Here is a 19,016-nt window from a genome sequence, read left to right on the forward strand (position 1 = left end):
TAGGGAAAAGCCTTAAGTGTCTATTGACTTTACAAGAGATCATTAAATTGCAGTATTTTTCACACAATGGACTATTAAATAGTAGAGAAAACTAATGAACCAGAATTTAAAGTATTGCCTCAGGTAAATCTCAAAATCATAATATTGAGTGATAAGAGCAAGCTGCAGATGATACACATATATTATAATATCTAAAACAATAAGCGCTAACATCAGGAAAGGAGTTACTTCTGAGAAAGAATAAGAGAGAAGAACAGGATTAGAGAAGATCTAAAAAATTAATCTAAAGCAAAAATGGCAAAATGTTAAGGGTTTATGAAGCTGGGTGATGAGTAAGGGTATTTGCTAAATTACTATCTGCACTATTTTCTATGCTTGAAATATTTAATAATAAAGAGAAAGAAAGAATAAACGTAAGTCTTGCTAGGTTGAGAGGCTTACCTAAAGTCATGCAAGATATGCCAGGAATCCTCAAGATTCAAACGTAGTCATGTGCTTTCTGATAACCAGCTGTTTTTATTTTTCCCTTTTTACATATTCTGTAATTAACATTATTTTACTAATTGCCTTGAAATCTTTGATGCAGGGGTGACATCTCTGAAGTAGGGATTCTGTCTTCTGTTTGAACATTCATTAGCTCGAGTACACTGTAGGTGCTCAATAAGCAATCCATTCAGTGCTTCATGGCTATGTACAGTGTTATGCATGGAGACATTATTTATGGTTGGCATATCTGAGTCTAAGTAATAATAAATGATGTAATCACAGAATTTTACTATTGTAATCTCTAGTAAGTTTAGGTATTAAATTGATCACTCCATATCCTGAAAGGGAATGGCAAGAGTTTTTAGTTTTCTGTCAGCTGTCTAGGAAATACATGCTATCTTCACAATTGCCCCAGAGTGCTCATATCACATTATGAACTAGTAAGTGGTGCATTTACAATTTTCTGTTTGTTATTGTAGGTATCATAACTGGAGCATTTTATTCAGTTTCAACATTATTGAATCAAATGATATTGACATATTACAAGGTAAGTGTCTGTCTGTGCCGTGTCACATGCCTGGCCAAGAATGTTTCTTAAGCGGTATGATTCCTGTTAGTGTGATCATAAGATTAAAGATTTATAGGGTAACCGGCTGGCTCAGTCAATGGAGTGTGCGACTCTTGATCTCAGGGATGCAGGTTCGAGCCCCACATAGGGTATAGAGATTACTCAAAAATAAAATCTTGGAAAAAAAAGGTTTATGACCTTATTGCTTTTAAGAGATTTATATTTGTTTTAATTGAGAATACATTTAATCTAATTTATAAAGCACACAAAATGGAAAGCAGAGGTTATTATTACAGTGATAATACCTAAGTCTTTTTTTGATACTTTTTTTTAAATTTAATGTTTGTTTATTTTTGAGAGAGAGAGAGAGAGAGCGAGAGAGCATGAGCGGGGGAGGGGCAGAGAGAGAGGGAGACAGAATCTAATGTAGGCTCCAGGCTCTGAGCTGTCAGCACCGAGCCTGACGTGGGGCTCAAACCCGCTGATTGCGAGATCATGACCTGAGCTGAAGTCAGATGCTTAACCAACTGAGCCACCCAGGCACTCAATACTTTTTTTAAAAAATGTGACTGGTTAGGGGAGCCTGGGTGGCGCAGTCGGTTAAGCGTCCGACTTCAGCCAGGTCACGATCTCGCGGTCCGTGAGTTCGAGCCCCGCGTCGGGCTCTGGGCTGATGGCTCAGAGCCTGGAGCCTGTTTCCAATTCTGTGTCTCCCTCTCTCTCTGCCCCTCGCCCGTTCATGCTCTGTCTCTCTCTGTCCCAGAAATAAATAAACGTTGAAAAAAAAAAATGTGACTGGTTATATGGGAAAAGACAAAGAGACAATTTTAAAGGAAACCAATCCAAATATAAAGAAGTAAATATCAAGCTGTGACCTCTCTTTCCTTTTGAAAGGAGAAAGCAGTTGTAATATATAAAAACAGATTAATCTCCTCAGACTTCTGTGAATTCTAACAAAGATCATTGCATTTTCTAACCATGGAGGAATGGGAAAAATTTCTTTTGATTTCTCCCACATTTTAGGTTTTCTTTTTTTCTGGTTTGAAAATAGAATGCCCTTCACATGTTCGTTACCTGCCCCCTAAACCACTCACCCTAACAGATATACTAAATTTCCCACTATATTCTATGCTTAATTTTATCTGATTATTTCCATTGACTGTGGAATGTATGGGAATGTGAAAGATCTATTTGAATTAGAAGTATCTGATTAACTTCTCTTGATTTTTGTTTTTTAATTAATTTATTTAAATTCAAATTAACATACAATGTAGTATTGGTTTCAGGAGCAGAACCCCATGATTCATCACTCACATGTAACACCCAGTGCTCATCCCAATGAGTGCCCTCACTAATGCCTATCACCGCTCCAGCGACCCTCAATTTGTTTTCTGTATTTAAGAGTCTCTTATGGTTTGCCTCCCTTTCCATTTTATCTTATTTTTCCTTCCCTTCCCCTATGTTCATCATCTGTTTTGTTTCTTAAATTCTACATATAAGTGAAATCATGATATTTCCTTTTCTCTGATTTATTTTGCTTAGCATAATACATTGTAGTTCCATCCACATTGTTGCAAATGACAAGATGTTCTTTTTGATTGCTGACTAGTATTCCATTGTGTATATATATATACCACATCTTCTTGATCCATTCAAGAAGTATCTGATTAACTTCTTATGAAAATTTTTTTAAGGGAGAAGAAGTGAATGCTGGAAAGATTGGGCTAACATTGGTAGTGGCTGGAATGGTGGGCTCTATTCTTTGTGGCTTTTGGCTTGATTATACCAAAATATACAAGTAAGTGATGGTAGATAAATGTACAGTGTACAACCTAAGGTATTTTGGGTTTAATGGAGACTGTGATTTTTATTTTCAGAAATTTAAGAAGTGTTATTATTACTGAAAGACTTGGATTTTAGACGTTCTTAGATTCCCTTCTCTTCTAAGTGAAGTCTATCTATCTATCTATCTATCTATCTATCTATCTATCTACCTCCCCTCTGGTAACCATCAGTTCTCTATACTGAAGAGTCTGTTTCTTGGTTTGTCTCTCTCTCTCTGACTCTTTTTTTTCCTTTGTTTGGTTTCTTTCTTACATTCCACATATGAGTGAAATCATATGGTATTAGTCTTTCTCTGACTGACTGATTTCGCTTAGCATTATACTCTCTAGCTCCATCCATGTCATGGCAAATGCCAAGAGTTCATTCATTTTTTTATGGCTGAATAATATGCCATTGTGTGTATATACTTTACCCATTCATCTATTGATGGACTTGGGCTGCTTCCATAGTTTGGCTATTGTAAATAATGCTGCAGTAAACATAGGGGAACAATTATTTTCATTACTAAATGCTCCCCATGATAAATGTAGTTACCATCTGTCACTATACAAAGTTCTTATATTATTGACTATATTCCCTATTCTGTACTTTCCATTCCCATGACCTATTTATTTTATTACTGGAGGTTGTATCTCTTGATTCCTTCACCTCTTTTGCCCACACCCCCCCACTCCTACAACCACCAGTTTGTTCTCTGTATTTATGAGTCTGTTTCTGTTTGTTTGTTCATTCATTTTGTCTTTTAGATTCCACATGTAAGTGAAATCATATGGTATTTCTGTATTTCTGTCTGACTTATTTCACTTAGCATAATGCCTTCAAGGTCCATCCATGTTGTCGCAAATGACAAGATTTCATTCTTTTTTTACAGCTAATATTCCATTGTATGTGTGTGTATTCTTTATTCATTTATGTATGTAAATACATACATATTCTTTATTCATTCATCTATCAATGGACACTTAGGTTGCTTCAATATCTTGGCTATTATAAATAATGCTGCAGTAAACATAGGAGTGCACATATCTTTTTTTTCTCATTTTCTAGCTTTTATTATTTTTTCAAACATAATTTATTGTCAAGTTAGGTAACATATAGTGTGTACAGTGTGCTCTTGGTTTTGGGTGTAGATTCCCATGATTCATTGCTTGCATACAACACCCAGTGCTCATCCCAAGAGGAGTGCACATATCTTTTTGAATTAGTGTTTTTATTTTCCTGGGGGAAAGCCCAGAAGTAGAATTACTGGATCATGTAGTATTTCAATTTTTAATTTTTTGAGGAACTTCCATACTGTTTTCCATGGTGGCTGCATCAAGCTACATTTACCAACAGTGCACAAGGATTCCCTTTTCTCCACATCCTCACCAACACTTGTTATTTCTTGTGTTTGTGATACTAGCCATTCTGAAAAGTATGTGGTGACATTTCATTATGGTTTTGATTTGCATTTCATTGATGATTAGTGATGTTGAGCATCTTTTCATGTGTCTGCTGGCCATCTATATGCCTTTGGGAAAATGTCTATTCTGGTCCTCAATTTTTAATTGAATTATTTGGTTTTTTGGTGTTGAGTTGTATTAGTTCTTTATATAATTTTGGATATTAATCCTTTATTGTATATATCATTTGCAAATCTCTCCCCCATTCAGTAAGTTGCCTTTTCCTTTTCTTGACAGTTTCATTTGCTATAGAAGAGCTTTTTAGTTTGATATAGTTCTAATAGTTTATTTTTGCTTTTGTTTCCTTTGAGGAAACAAATACAGAAAAATATTGCTAAGGAGAATGTCTAAGAGGTTACTATGTGTCTTCTTTCAGGAGTTTTATGATTTCAGGTCTTACATTTAGGTCTTTAATTCATTTTGATTTTATGTTTGTGTATGGTGTGAGGAACTGTTCTGGTTTCATTCTTTTGCATGTGGGTGTCCAGTTTTCCCAGCACCCAGTTACTGAAGAGATTATGTTTCTTGCCTCCTTTCTTATAGATTAATTCACTGTGTAAGCATGGGTTTATTTCTGACTCTCTATTCTGTTTTATTGGTCTTTGGGTCTATTTTTGGGCCAGTACCATACCGTTCTGATTATTATAAATTTGTAGTATAATTTGAAATATGGGATTATGATACTTTCAGTTTTATTCTTTCTCAAGGTTGCTTTGGCTATTTGGGGTTTTTGCAGTTTCATTTTCTTTTTAATACAGTTGTGAATGGGATTGTTTCCTCAATTTCTTTTCGTGGTACTTTGTTATTATTGTATAAGAACACAACAGAGTCTGTATATTAATTTCATATCCTGCAACTTTACTGAATTCATTCATTTGTTTTAATAGTTTTTGGTGGAGTCTTTAGGCATATATAGTATCGTATCATCTGCAAATAGTGACAGTTTTACTTCTTTCTTACCAATTTGGATGCCTTTTATTTCTTTTTCTTGTCTGATTGTTGTGACTAAGACTTCCAATACTATTTTGAATAAAGGAGGTGAGAATGGCCATTCTTGTCTTGTTCCTCATCTAAAGAAAAGGTTTCAGCTTTTTATCATTATGATGTTAACTGTATTTTTGTCACATATGGGCTTTATTAAGTTGAAGTATGTTCTCTCTAAACCTACTTTGTTGAAAGCTTTTATCATGAATGAATGTTGAATTTTGTCAAATGCTTTTCTGCATCTGTTGAGTTGATCATATGATTTTTATTATTGATTTTGTTAATGTGGTGCATCACATTGATTTATTTGCAGCTATTGAATCATCCTTGCATCCCTGGAAAAAATCCTACCTGAGCCTTTTAATGTATTGTTGAATTCAGTTTGCTAATATTTTTGTTGAGGATTTGCAGCTGTGTTCACTAGGGGTATTAGTCTGTAATTTTCTTTTTTGTAAGGTCTTTGTCTGGTTTCAGTAGCATTGTAATGCTGGCCTCATAAAATGAATTTGGAAATGTTCCTTCTTATTATATTTTTTGGAATAGTTTGAGAAGTATAGATATTAGCTCTTTAAATGTTTGGTAGAATTCACCTGTGAATTCATCTGGTTCTAGACTTTTGCCCTTGGGAGGTTTTTGATTAGTGATTCATTTTTGTTACTAACAACCAGTCTTTAGATTTTTCTACTTCTTCCTGAATCAGTCCTAGAAAATTACATGTTTCTAGGAATTTATCCATTTCTTCTAAGTTGTCCAATTTTTTGGCATACGATTTTTCATGGTATTCTCTTGTAATCCTTTGTATTCCTCTGGTGTCAGTTGTAATTTCTTTCATTTCTGACTTTATTTATTTGGGTCTTCTCTTTTTTCTTGATGAGTATGGCTAAAGGTATGTAAATTTTGCTTACTTTTCAAAGAACTGGCTCTTAGTGTCATAATCTTTTATAGTCTCTATGTCATTTATTTATGCTCTGTTCTTTATTATTTCTTTGCTTCAACTGACTTTGGACTTTCTTTGTTCTTATTCTAGTTCCTTTAGGTATAAGTTTAGATCATTTATTTGAGATTTTTCTTTTTGAAGTAGGCCTGTATCACTATAAACTTCCCTTTTTAGAACTGCTTTTGCTTTGTCCCAAAGATTGTGAGCTACTATGTTCCCATTTTCATTTGTTTCCAGGTATGTTAATTTTCTCTTTGATTTCTTCATTGTCCCTTTGGTTATTTGGTAGCATATTGCTTAACTTCCATGTGTTTGTGTTTTTTCCAGTTTCTTCTTGTATTTTTTAAAAATGTTTACTTTTGAGAGAGAGAGAGAGAGCATGAGCAAGCAGGGTAGGAGCAGAGAGGGGAGAAACAGAGGATCCGAAGCAGATTCTGTGCTGATAGCAGAGAGCCTGATATGGTGCTCGAATTCACGAACCGTGAGATCTTGACCTGAGCCAAAGTCGGATGCTTAAATGACTGAGCCACCCAGGCATCATTATAATTTTTAAATTTATTCTTGATTTCTGGTTTCATACCATTGTGGTCAAAAAAGATACTTGATATGATTTCAGTCTTCTTGAATTGATTGAGACTTGTTTCGTGGCCTAACATGTGATATATCTTAGAGAATTTTCCATGTGCACTTGAAAAGAATGTGTATTCTACTGTTTTTAGATGGCATGCTTTGTATATATGTTAAGTTTATCTGGTTTTAATGGATCGTTCAAAGCCACTGTTTACTTATTTTCTGTTTGAGTGATTTATCCATTAATGTAAGTATGGGGGGGGCGTGTTAAAGTCCCCTACTGTTACTGTATTACTCAATTTCTCCCTTTATGTTTGTTAATATTTGCTTTATATAATTAGGACTTCTATGTTGAGTGCATAGTTATTTACAATTATTATACCTTTTTGTTGGATTGATTCCTTTATCATTATGCAATGCCCTTGTTTGTCTCCTTTTACAATCTTTGTTTTGAAGTATTTTGTCTAGGGTCGCCTGGGTGGCTCAGTCAGTAAGCATCCGACTTTGGCTCAGGTCATGATCTCACAGTTTGCGAATCCAATCCCTGCATCAGGCTCTGTGCTGACAGCTCAGAGCCTGGAGCCTGCTTCAGATTCTGTGTCTTCTTCTCTCTCTGCCCCTCCCTCACTCATGCTCTGTCTCTCTGTCTCTCTTTCTCTGTCTCTCTCTCTCTCTCTCAACAATAAATGTTAGAGGTGCCTGGGTGGCTCAATCAGTTAAACGTCCGATTTCAGCTCAGGTCACGATCTCGCGGTCTGTGAGTTGAGCCCCGCGTCGGGCTCTGGGCTGATGGCTCAGAGCCTGGAGCCTGCTTCCCATTCTGTGTCTCCCTCTCTCTCTGCCCTGCCCCCGTTCATGGTCTGTCTCTCTCTCTCTGTGTCAAAAATAAATAAACATTAAAAACAAAAACAAAAAAAACCACACACAAAAAACAATAAATGTTAAAAAAATTTTTTTTAAGTGAAGTATTTTGCCTAACCTAAATATTGCTACCCCAGCATTTTTTTTTTTTTTGCTTCCATTTGCATGAAATGTCTTTTTCTATCCCTTCACATCTGTATGTGTCATTAGGTCTGAAATGAATCTCTTGGTGGCAGCATATAGATGGGTCTTGTTGTTTTCATCCTTTCTGTCACCTATGTCTTTTGATTGGAGCAGTTAGTCCATTTACATTTAAAGTAATTATTGATGCGGGGTGCCTAGGGGGCTCAGTCAGTTAAGTGTTCAGCTTCAGCTCAGGTTGTGATCTCACAGTTTGTGGGTTTGAGCCCCATGTCGGGCTCTGTGCTGACAGCTCAGAGCCTGGAGCCTATTTCAGATTCTGTGTCTCTCTGTCTCTCTCCGCCCCTCCCCCACTCATGTTCCATCTCTGGCTCTCACGAATAAAAAAAGCATTTAAAAAAAAAGATATTTTTAGACCTTTTTTTTTAATGTTTATTTATTTTTTGAGAGAGACAGAGCACAAGCAGGGGAGGGGCAGAGAGAGAGGAGGAAACAGAATCTGAGGCAGGCTCCAGGCTCTGAGCTGTCAGCACAGAGCCCATTGCAGAGCTTGACCTCACAAGCTGTGAGGTCACAACCTGTGCTGAAGTCAGATGCTTAACCGACTGAGCCACCCAGGCGCCCCCCCCAAAAAAAAAATTTAAAGTAATTATTGATGCATATATACTTACTGCCATTTTAATTGTTTTATGATTGTTTTTGTAGTTCTACTCTGTTCCTTTCTTGCTCTCTTCCTTTGTGATTTGATGACTTTCTTTAGTGTTATGCTTGGATTTTTTTCTCTTTATTTTTTGTGTATCTATTATAGGTTTTGGGTTTGTTGTTACCATGAGATTCATATATAACATCCCATGTATATAGCAGCCTATTTGAAGTTGATGATTGCTTAAGTTGAAATGCATTTTGAAAGCACTATTTTTTTACTCTCCCCTCCACTTTTTAGGTATATGATGTTATATTTTGCATCTTTTAGTTTTTATCTCTCAGCTAATTTTTGTAGATATAATTGATTTTGCTACTTTGTCTTTTAATCTTTGTAGTAGCTTTATAAGTGATTGATCTACTTCCTTTACTATATGTTTGCCTTTGCTAATGAAATTTTTTCCTTTCATAGTTATCTTACTTCTATTTATGGCCTTTTTTTTTTTTTTTCTGCTTACAGTAGTCCTTTTAGAGGCACCTGGGTGGCTCAGTTGGTTAAGCGCGTGACTCTGGATTTTGGCTCAGGTCATGATCTCACAGTTTATTGCTTCGAGCCCTGGGTTGGGCTTCATTAGTCCCTTTAACATTTCTTGTAAGGCCGGTGTAGTGGTGATGAACTCCTTTAACTTTTATTTGTCTTGGAAACTCTTTATCTGTCCTTGAATTCTGAATGATAATCTTGCCCGGTAGAGTATTCTTCATTGTGGGTTTTCTCCTTTCAGCATTTTGAATATATCCTTCTACTCCCTTCCGCCCTGCAAAGTTTTTGCTGAGAAATCAGCTGATAGCCTTATGGAGCTCCCCATGTACATAAGTATTTACTTTTCTGTTGCTGCCTTTAAGATTCTTTAACTCGTTGACGTTTTAATTATTATGTGCCTTGGTGTGGTCCTCCTTGGGTTCATCTTCTTTGGGGCTCTCTTTGTTTCCTGGAATTGGATGTCTGTTTTTTTTTCTCCAGGTTGTGGAAGTTTTCAGCTATTATTTCTTCAAATAAGTTTTCTGCTCTTTTCTTTTTCTGGGACCTCTCTAATGCAAATGTTAGTATGCTTGATGTTGTCCCAGAGGTCCCTTAACTTCCTTATTTTTAAAAATTCTTTTTTCTTTTTTGTTGTTCAGCTTGGGTATCTTCCAGATCACTGATTCATTCTTCTGCATGCTCTAATCTGCTTATTGATTCCCTATGGTTTGTTTTTCATTTCAGTCATTATATTCTTCACCTCTGGTTGGTTCTTTTTCATATTTTGTGTCTCTTTTTTGAAGTTCTCAGTGAGTTCGTCCACTCTTCTCTCAAGTCCTGTGAGTATCTTTCTGACCATTACTTTGAACTCTGTCAGGTACATTACTTACTTATCCCTGTCTTGTCTAGTTCTTTTTCTGAGATTTCTCTTTGATGCTTTTCTTTGAGACATATTCCTCTCCCTTCTTTTGTCTGACCTTCTGTGTTTGTTTCTGTGAGTTAGGTGGAACAGCTACCTCTCCTGGTCTTGAAGGAGTGGACTTATGTAATAACATCCCCTGTGTAGAATTTGTGTGCCTGGCTGCTTTGGCTGATTAGCTGGAGCTGCATTTGGTCCAGGCCAAAGATCCTGGGGTGCTCTGTGCCAAAGGCCAGCCTGGTGGGACAAGTAGAGTTGGAGCAGATACAGTTTGGAAGGGTTCCCCTTGCAGGACAGATGGGGCTGGTGTGTGCTAGGGGCCTGGACTCTGTTCCCATCTGTGCTCTCCAGGGGGAGGAGGAATGTAAACAGTGGTGCTCACTGGCATCTCCAAACCCAAAGTGAGATCCAGCAGTTTCCCCATTGTTTGGTAGATGTTCTAGTAGTAAAAGTTGCCCTTTAAACCACTGTTTTGTTTTTTTATTTTGCTGTGCCCAGGCCAGACGAATCTGCATGGGGGACAGTTCTGTGATATCTCTCCTACTGCAGATCATAGGGTCTGCAGTGGGGTTCCCATTGTTACCCTGTCTCTGTCTCTCTTGCTGTTCTCTACATGGTCCCTCTATGTTCTATTATGCAGAAACTGTTCAATCAGCCCTCAGGTCTTCTTCAGGAGGAATTGCTCTATGCATGGATTCTACGTGTCTGCGGGAGGACATGAGTTCAGGGTCTTCCTAGCCTTCCATCTTGGGCCCCTAGGCCAACAGTAGCCACACTTTTTAACAGGCAGAAACTCCCCATATGCTTGGGAGAAATGAATGAATGTAACTGTGCATAAATGAATAGAAGGAAATAAAATGAATGAATGAAATATGGAACGGTCACCTATGTATCTTCTGTACCTTTCAAGGCCCAAGATCTGTTTGATACCATTATGTAAGCCCTTCCAAAGACCTCCAATGTTGAAATTCTCCAAGATAGTTTTCCCATAATTTAAGATAGTACTTGCTGTGGCTTCATTATTATGAAATGTTAGCTTACAGTGAAACCCATTCAATCTGTAGATGAAGGGAACATATGTAAAGAATTAAATTTATTTATAGTCTTTGGCCCACTTTACAATTAGAAAACTTGCTAGGCATAGGAATATGTTCTTTTTGGCCTTGATTTTGTTCTCAGAGTAACTGCCATTCATTCACCAAACTTCTGTTGTGGGCATAATTCGTCTAGGAATTATGACAAGCAATATATGATCCCTGTCTTTAAGACACTTGTAGTCTAAAAGGGGAAAATAAGGCATGCATATATGAAAAAATAATAATATAACAGACTAAAATCAATGTCATAAGTCCAATAGATGTCTGTCATGTGACAGTTATGTAGCTACTAAAATGATAAGGGAACTTGGAAGAAGAGACAACTTTGTAAGCTGCAGTGGTTAGGAAAGGTGTTTTGGAAGAGGTAAAATTTGAACTGAATCTTGAGATACAGCTACAGAACTATCCCATTTGGTGGCACAAAAATTATTTTATCCATATGAATATTCCTTCCTGTCTGAACACTGGATGTGGTGTGAGTTTTGTTGATTGCTGCTGTTGAATCTTAAATGTAAGCTTTATAAACGTGAGCTTTAAAGTCAATGCTTTGGGGCGCCTGGGTGGCTTGGTCGGTTAAGCGTCGACTTCGGCTCAGGTCATGATCTCACGGTCCGTGAGTTCAAGCCCCGCGTCGGACTCTGTGCTGACAGCTCAGAGCCTGGAGCCTGTTTCAGATTCTGTGTCTCCCTCTCTCTCTGCCCCTCCCCTGTTCATGCTCTGTCTCTCTCTGTCTCAAAAATAAATGAACATTAAAAAAAAAATTTAAAGTCAATGCTTTGTGCTATCAACAATAGCCAAAGTATGGGTCCATGGAGTATTACTCGGCAATGGAGTATTACTCGGCAATCAAAAAGGATGAAATCTTGCCATTTGCAACTATGTGCATGGAACTAGAGGATATTATGCTAAGCGAAATTAATCAGTCAGAGAAAGACAAATATCATATGACTGCACTCATATGAGGACTTTAAGATACAAAACAGATGAGCATAAGGGAAGGGAAGCAAAAATAATATAAAAACAGGGAGGGGGATAAAACATAAGAGACTCTTAAATATAGAGAACAAACAGAGGGTTGCTGGAGGGGTTGTGGGAGGTGGGGTGGGCTAAATGGGTAAGGGGCATTAAGGAATCTACTCCTGAAATCATTGTTGCACTATATGCTAACTAACTTGGATGTAAACTAAAAAATAAATTATAAAAAAATAAAAGTAAATAAAGTCAATGCTTTGGTGGAAACATTTTTCCATATAAGGGAAACCTAATTTTGAAAACCAAGGAATTTATTACTGTATGGACAGAGCAATGGTTAGTAACATGATTTTTATATGCCTAGGAAAATCAGACAAAATACTAACAATTTTGTTTTTGTTTTAGACAGACTACTCTGATAGTTTACATTTTATCTTTTCTTGGAATGGTTATATTTACTTTCACATTGGACCTTGGATACAGTATCGTTGTGTTTGTTACTGGAGGGGTGCTTGGGTAAGCATCAAATGTGTTTAGGGGGAATGATAGCATGCTGTTATAATTGTGAAATATTACTACTATGGTTTTAAATTTTTAGTTCATCCAAATGTCCTTAAAAATATTTTAAACTTTAAAGAATCTGTGCTGTGCATATAAATTTGTAATTCTTCAGAATACAAAAAGTTTGAAAATGTTTTTTGGTATATATGACAGGTGAAAAATGATAAGCCTTACTTAGTCCAGGTAACATTATTTAGTTAGAAAAACAACTGACTTAGCGAATCAGAGGTAATTTTTTTTCAGAAAAAGGAAAACTTGGGAACTGCTTTGCTTTTCAGTTCTTCTGTCCTTGGACTGATTGGTGAATAATAATAGGGGCTTGCTTTCACACATCAAGTTCAAAATCTTTAGTTATTTGATCACTAAAATAGGGCTGAGAAGTAGAATGATTGCCACAGCGTATGCTATTGTCCTTCACTTAATTGTTTCTGTAATTCTGGATTTATTTTCGTAGTTTCTTCATGACTGGTTACCTCCCATTGGGTTTTGAATTTGCTGTTGAAATCACTTACCCTGAATCTGAAGGCACCTCATCTGGTCTTCTTAATGCTGCCGCACAGGTAAACCCCTGACCTCTCTTAAATCTGAGATGAGTAGTTTACAGACTATTCTAAATTTTTTTTTAAATGTTTATTTATTTTTGAGAGAGAGAGAGAGACAGAGCATAGTGTGGGAGGGGCAGAGAGAAACAGAGACGCAGAATCCAAAGCAGGCTCCAGGCTCCGAGCTCTCAGCACAGAACCCGATGCAGGGCTCAAACTCATGAACTGCGAGATCATGACCTGAGCCAAAGTTGGTCGCCCAACCAACTGAGCCACCCAGGCGCCCCAGTTTACTGGGTATTCTAGTGAATAAGAAGTTTAAACTTTCTGCCTTTCCAAATCATATGAATAAAATAGTTAAGAAAAGTTCTCAGGAAAACATTACACTTATTTCAAAGAAGCAAATTCAACAACAGTTATTTCCTCTTATTTTATTTTAGATATTTGGAATTCTGTTCACATTGGCTCAAGGAAAACTCACAACAGACTATAGTCCTAAAGCAGGAAACATTTTCCTCTGTGTTTGGATGTTTCTAGGCATCATTTTAACAGGTAAATGAGGGTATTTTCCTGACAAAAGTACTTGTGTCATATCGTCTTTATATCTTTCACGTATATTGATTCTCAGTGGCTTCCAGATCTCAAAGGGAGAAAGGAAATAAAAAGCGGGATTACTACTTATTTTTTCCCAAGGATATGAATCTATGAATTAATTTTTCAGATTTTAACTTCAATACCATTACTATGCATAAAAACCAAAGCCAGCGTATGAAGAGTCGGTAAAGATCTGGAATCGGCAGACCTGGACTCGAGTTCTGACTCTGCTGCTCACTCGCTGTGTAACTTTAGACAAATTGCTTAAACTCTCACATCCTCCTTTTCTCATTCACGTAATAGGGTATTAAAAAGCCTGCCATAGAGGGTTGCTATGAGGATTAACTGAAGTGGTTCATGAAAAGCTCCTAGCACGGTGTCTGGCACTTAGGACGTGCCCAGTCACGTCAGCTGTTACCAGAATGAGTGGCGGTGGAAACGGCACAAGGGATGGTTAGTCAGTTCTTACACTTCTTAGGTGTAATCGGAATGGACATGGGCAGGAACGACGGCGGTGCCCAACTTTTAGAGAAGGAGCATGGAAAAGGACTTTAATCCGTACTTTGTCCGGGTGCATGAGCATAAAAGTGGATTTAGAAGCAAGGCTTAATGTCCACAGTGTTTCCACACCCACGCTGGCTTCTACTGTTATCTCACTCTGTTAATTTCTCTCTGTGGTCCTTTTCCCTACTCAGACGGCAGCTAAACTCTTATACGGTGTACGGATACCTACCAAGCAAACCACACTTCCTGCCTCCTCCACCTTGTCCTTGATGCTCCAATGATCCCAAACTCCCTCTGGTGCCAAATTCTTGGCTGTTCTATTCCTGTCTCACATTCTTTGCATATCCTGTTTGCTGCCTGCCTAGATGCCTTCCTCTCTCTTCTTATCTGCTTGACAAGTTCCTACTCATTTTTCAAGTTTCAATGCAAATATGTCTTCTCTGGCAAGCCTTCCCTGAATTTTCTCTGGACTGACATGGGCTTTTTTTCTCCCATGTTCCCACTGTACCTTGTACATATGTGCATTATTGCAATTATCCTACAGTGTTATAATTGTTTGCATGGTAATATTTACCTAGATGGGCGAGTGCTCTATGGAAAGAATTGTGCTTTTCATCTTTGGTTCCTAGCATCCTGTATTTATTCATTAATGAATGATTTGCTAATTAAGCTAATGGCTTAGAGAGGCCCTGGTATTATTTCATGCTACAAGGATGCTATTGGATATTACGGTACTACAGTGTGCTGAATTTGACAATATCAAAGAAGACTTTGTGCCGCTTAGAGAAAAGCATATCCATACATGCTCTTTGGTAACATCAACTCTTTGGGGTTTTTCTGTTTCAGCATTAATCAAGTCTGATCTCAGAAGACACAATATAAATATAGGAATTGCAAATGGTGATATTAAAGCTGTAAGTAATGAATATTTTTATGATTAAACTATTGAGAAATGTGTGAAACCTGTCTGTCTAGTCAGCTATTTTGTATTCCTGAGCCAATCATTGATCTGCCATAATGGCAGATGCCAGATGCTGTAAGTTGTTTTTATTTCCTGATTCTTTCTGCAGGTACCAGTTGAAGATACAGTTGAAGATAGTCCCACAGATCAAGAATCAAAAACTATTGTGATGTCCAAGCAGTCAGAATCGGCAATTTGAGGTGAAAAAAAAGTTAACATCATGCGATACTTGAGCAGTAAGGCTTGGTTTAAACGTTACAGGATATGGATACTTCCTTGAAAATTATTATGTGACCCATAATTATTATCTTGCTTAATTGTAACCTTAAGCAATATTTTGCTTAGCAGACTTTGGCTCATCTCATATTAACACTACCATTTATCAACTGAGCCTTCCATTCATAGTCCTCTCTTGTCAACCTGAAAGTAAGCTTCTTGATGTGTATTTTCCAAAAGTGGTTTTGTTGTGTTTTGTTTTGTTTTGTTTCTTTGTAGAAAATGGAAGGTTGGAAGGCTTTGTGAAATGATAATGTGGAGGCCTAATCCCCGTAAATCACGTAGGACTTCATGCAATTTAGAACCAAGTGACCAATATATTCCTAATTGGCTCCTTTCCATTGTTCTGATCTACTGTCCAGTGACCCTCAGTAGGAGTACATTACACCGACATGACACTCCTGGCCCATCAAAGGACAGCACTGGGATGACACCTGCACGGAACCTCTAAGATTTTTCCCATTTCTTATATTCTTGTTAAACAGTGCTTTGTAACGTGTACTGTCAGTGGCCATCAAAACTATCGTGGGAACAGGTTGAACCCATGACTTTGGTCTTAGACTTGAATTCTAATGAAGCTAAGGGGCCCAGACAGACTCATTATCTTGAGTTCTCTGCACTGCCTTCCTTCCATGGTATAAATGCTAATACTATTTTCTCACTTCAACTTGACAGTAATTTTGTACCCACTGCCTTGCTTACTCTTTTTTCAACACGGGCAAGATTGGAGATATTGTCACTTCAGCTCCATACCACTCAGAGTAAAGCAAATATCACAGTAAAGTGACTCAAATGAATTCTTTGGTTTCCCAATACACATAAAAATCATGTTTACACTGTTCTGTAGTCTAGTAAGTGTGCAATAGACTGCAGGAACAATGGACATACCTTCAGTGAAAAAAGACTTATTGCTAAAAATGCTAACCATCAGCTGAGCTTTCAGTAACTCATAATCACCACCATTGGTCACCAAAACAAATATAATAATGAAAAAGGTTGAAATATTGCATGAATTACAAAATGTGACACAGACACAAAATGAGCAAATGCTTGGAAAATTGGCACCAATATACTTGCTCGATTCAGGGTTGCCCCAAACCTTCAAGTTGTTGGAAAAAAAAACAAAACAAACCCACAATATCTGTGAAGTGCAGTAAATCAAAGCACAATAAAATGAGGTATGCCTGTATATATAACTTTGTAGTAAGAAAATGTCATCCTATGTGTTACTGGTTTTTTCATGTTTTCTTGTATCATCCCTAATACTTTTGCTTCAGTATTGCAAAGAAATCTATGGTGACTTAGCCTAGGAGTTCTCATTTAGTGAAGACCTCTTAAGATGCTTTAATTCTCTACTAGCATCTGTATGACCATTCTCCTTTGAGGAATACTGTGCCCAGGTATGTGCTCCTGCAGTGTATTGTGGGAGTGTATCCTTTCTTCACCCGACTGTACATACTGTTCCAAAAGTCTGCTCTTTCACATGCTCAGGGTAAGGAGAATAGGACCAAATGTGCTTCTACAGTGCCTACCACTGCGTTTTGTTTACAATGAGAATTTACATGTTGTTCACGTCCTGACTCTCTAAGCTCATAGGGAATATCTTTAGAATACTAACATCTAAACAGCCATAATATTTACATTATGTCCACGTAAACAACAACAACAAAAAGCCAATCAGGTGTGCCCTTGAAGTAAATTAGCAATTCTGATTTGGGCAGATTATATGCATTGCTTTATGTTGATATTATAACATTCTCTGTAATCAAATGACAGTAAATGATGTAGAATCTTACCTGGAGAATGTGTCACCAGAAGAACTTAGCTGGGAATCAGAAGCTCTGGGTCTGTGACTGTCTGGGTCACAGACCTGGGTCTGTGTCCCTGTCACTCTCTGGGCAGCGTTTTCCTTATCCATATAATGAATGTATTCACTTTGATCTCAAAGACCTTTTTTGCATCTTCAATGCCATTCATCATGGGGTAGACCAAATCAGGTACCGTGGGAACTTAAATCTAGCTAGAGAAAAATCCCCTAGAGAATTGGATTAACAGCTGTGATTGTTACTTTGTGGATCTGGGGGATTTAAAATCTTTTTTTTTTTTTTTTTAAGCTTTTTTATTCAGTTGGTGATAGCTCAGGCAGAATATGCTGAATCATTAACTTCCTTAGATATTTACATTATAGGTTTTATGACCAAAAATATATCCTAAGATCCCTCCTAAATAATTATTTTTATTTTTGAACTATCAGTGTTGTTTTATTTTATTTTATTTTTTCAAAGTTTTTAATTTATTTTTGGGACAGAGAGAGACAGAGCATGAACGGGGGAGGGGCAGAGAGAGAGGGAGACACAGCATCGAAAACAGGCTCCAGGCTCTGAGCCATCAGCCCAGAGCCCGACGCGGGGCTCGAACTCACGGACCGCGAGATCGTGACCTGGCTGAAGTCGGACGCTTAACTGACTGCGCCACCCAGGCGCCCCGATCAGTGTTGTTTTAAACAATCATGTACTTGTTGAGTTCCCTAGCTTTTGAAAAAAAATTGCAGATAAAGGTTGGAATACTTCATTTCCGAAAAGCATATGCATATATGTCATGTGTATCTTTCTTTGTTGATTAGAAAAAGGATGAGATAGGATGTGACAAAACGCAAAACGAATTGATAATTTTTCTGTATTTTGAGTTAAAGTTGCCTGTAATTTGTGAAACAAGAAATGTCATATAATTCTATGTCTGATCTTTGGAAAATAGAGTTGGGTAACCATCACTTCTGTAAATTTTAACAAAATAATTTTAGAAAGAAATTGGATGCTTTCAAAAGCTGTTGCATTTATAAATTATGCAGAAAAGAAAAATACTAGCTTTTGCCTTTTGTGAATGTTGGAGAAATGTCTTTAAAATATTGTTTGTATGTAAACTCAGAATACACCAGAAGAATTCCTGTCTGTATGAAGTCATCTTTCATGTTTGAAATTTTGCTTTTTGTACTGTTTGTCTGTACGCTTGTTCTTCAGTGTTTCAGACCTGAAATAAATTTATTTTTTTAATGTTAATTTTGTGTGGCTTTTTGAAAAAAATTTTAAGCTGTTAATTTGTTTTTTGAGAGAGAGTGTGAGCCAGGTGGGAGATGGGTGGGGCAGAGAGAAGGAGACAGAATGTGAAGCAGGCTCCTCACTGTCAGCACGGAGCCCAACGCAGGCCTCGAACCCCTGAACCTTGAGATCACGACCTGAGCCGAAGTCAGACACTTAACCGATTGAGCCGCCCAGGCACCCCTAAGTTCTGATACTTAGGTACACATGGGGAGTGGAAAGGGACTGTAAGATTTCAGAATGAGCCAAGGAGGGAGCAAGTGTTTTGTGGAGCACAAGGAGGAGACCAAGTTCACCAGGGTCAGTGCTCAAACAGCACAGCAGGGAGGGATTAATCTCCTCCCCTTGCTTTTTGGTGCCTGACCCCTCCTTGGGCAGATAGGTGCCTACAAGGAGCCATCTGGGACACTACACCTAAGCTTCAGACTTTACCCGTTTCTCCTGGGAGCATGTGCCTGTGTGGTACCTTATATCTATAGCAGGTGTTAATTTTTTCTCA

General features: G+C 37.5%; 1 protein-coding gene across 1 annotated transcript in view; it reads left to right on the forward strand.

Moving 5' to 3' along the window:
- FLVCR1 (FLVCR choline and heme transporter 1) overlaps nt 1-16,571 on the forward strand; it is a 35,426-nt gene extending 18,855 nt beyond the window's left edge. Inside the window, exons 4-10 of the mRNA XM_040446418.1 lie at nt 966-1,033; nt 2,749-2,852; nt 12,390-12,500; nt 13,000-13,105; nt 13,528-13,639; nt 15,032-15,099; nt 15,256-16,571. Coding sequence (XP_040302352.1) covers nt 966-1,033; nt 2,749-2,852; nt 12,390-12,500; nt 13,000-13,105; nt 13,528-13,639; nt 15,032-15,099; nt 15,256-15,345 — 659 coding nt within the window. The 3' untranslated portion in view covers nt 15,346-16,571. The remainder of the gene's footprint in view (nt 1-965; nt 1,034-2,748; nt 2,853-12,389; nt 12,501-12,999; nt 13,106-13,527; nt 13,640-15,031; nt 15,100-15,255) is intronic.
- Nucleotides 16,572-19,016: the final 2,445 nt, after the last annotated feature.

The sequence above is a fragment of the Herpailurus yagouaroundi genome, unplaced genomic scaffold (genome assembly GCF_014898765.1).
Source record: "Herpailurus yagouaroundi ecotype Mexico unplaced genomic scaffold, PumYag 195, whole genome shotgun sequence".
In the NCBI taxonomy this organism is placed as follows: Eukaryota; Metazoa; Chordata; class Mammalia; order Carnivora; family Felidae; genus Herpailurus; species Herpailurus yagouaroundi.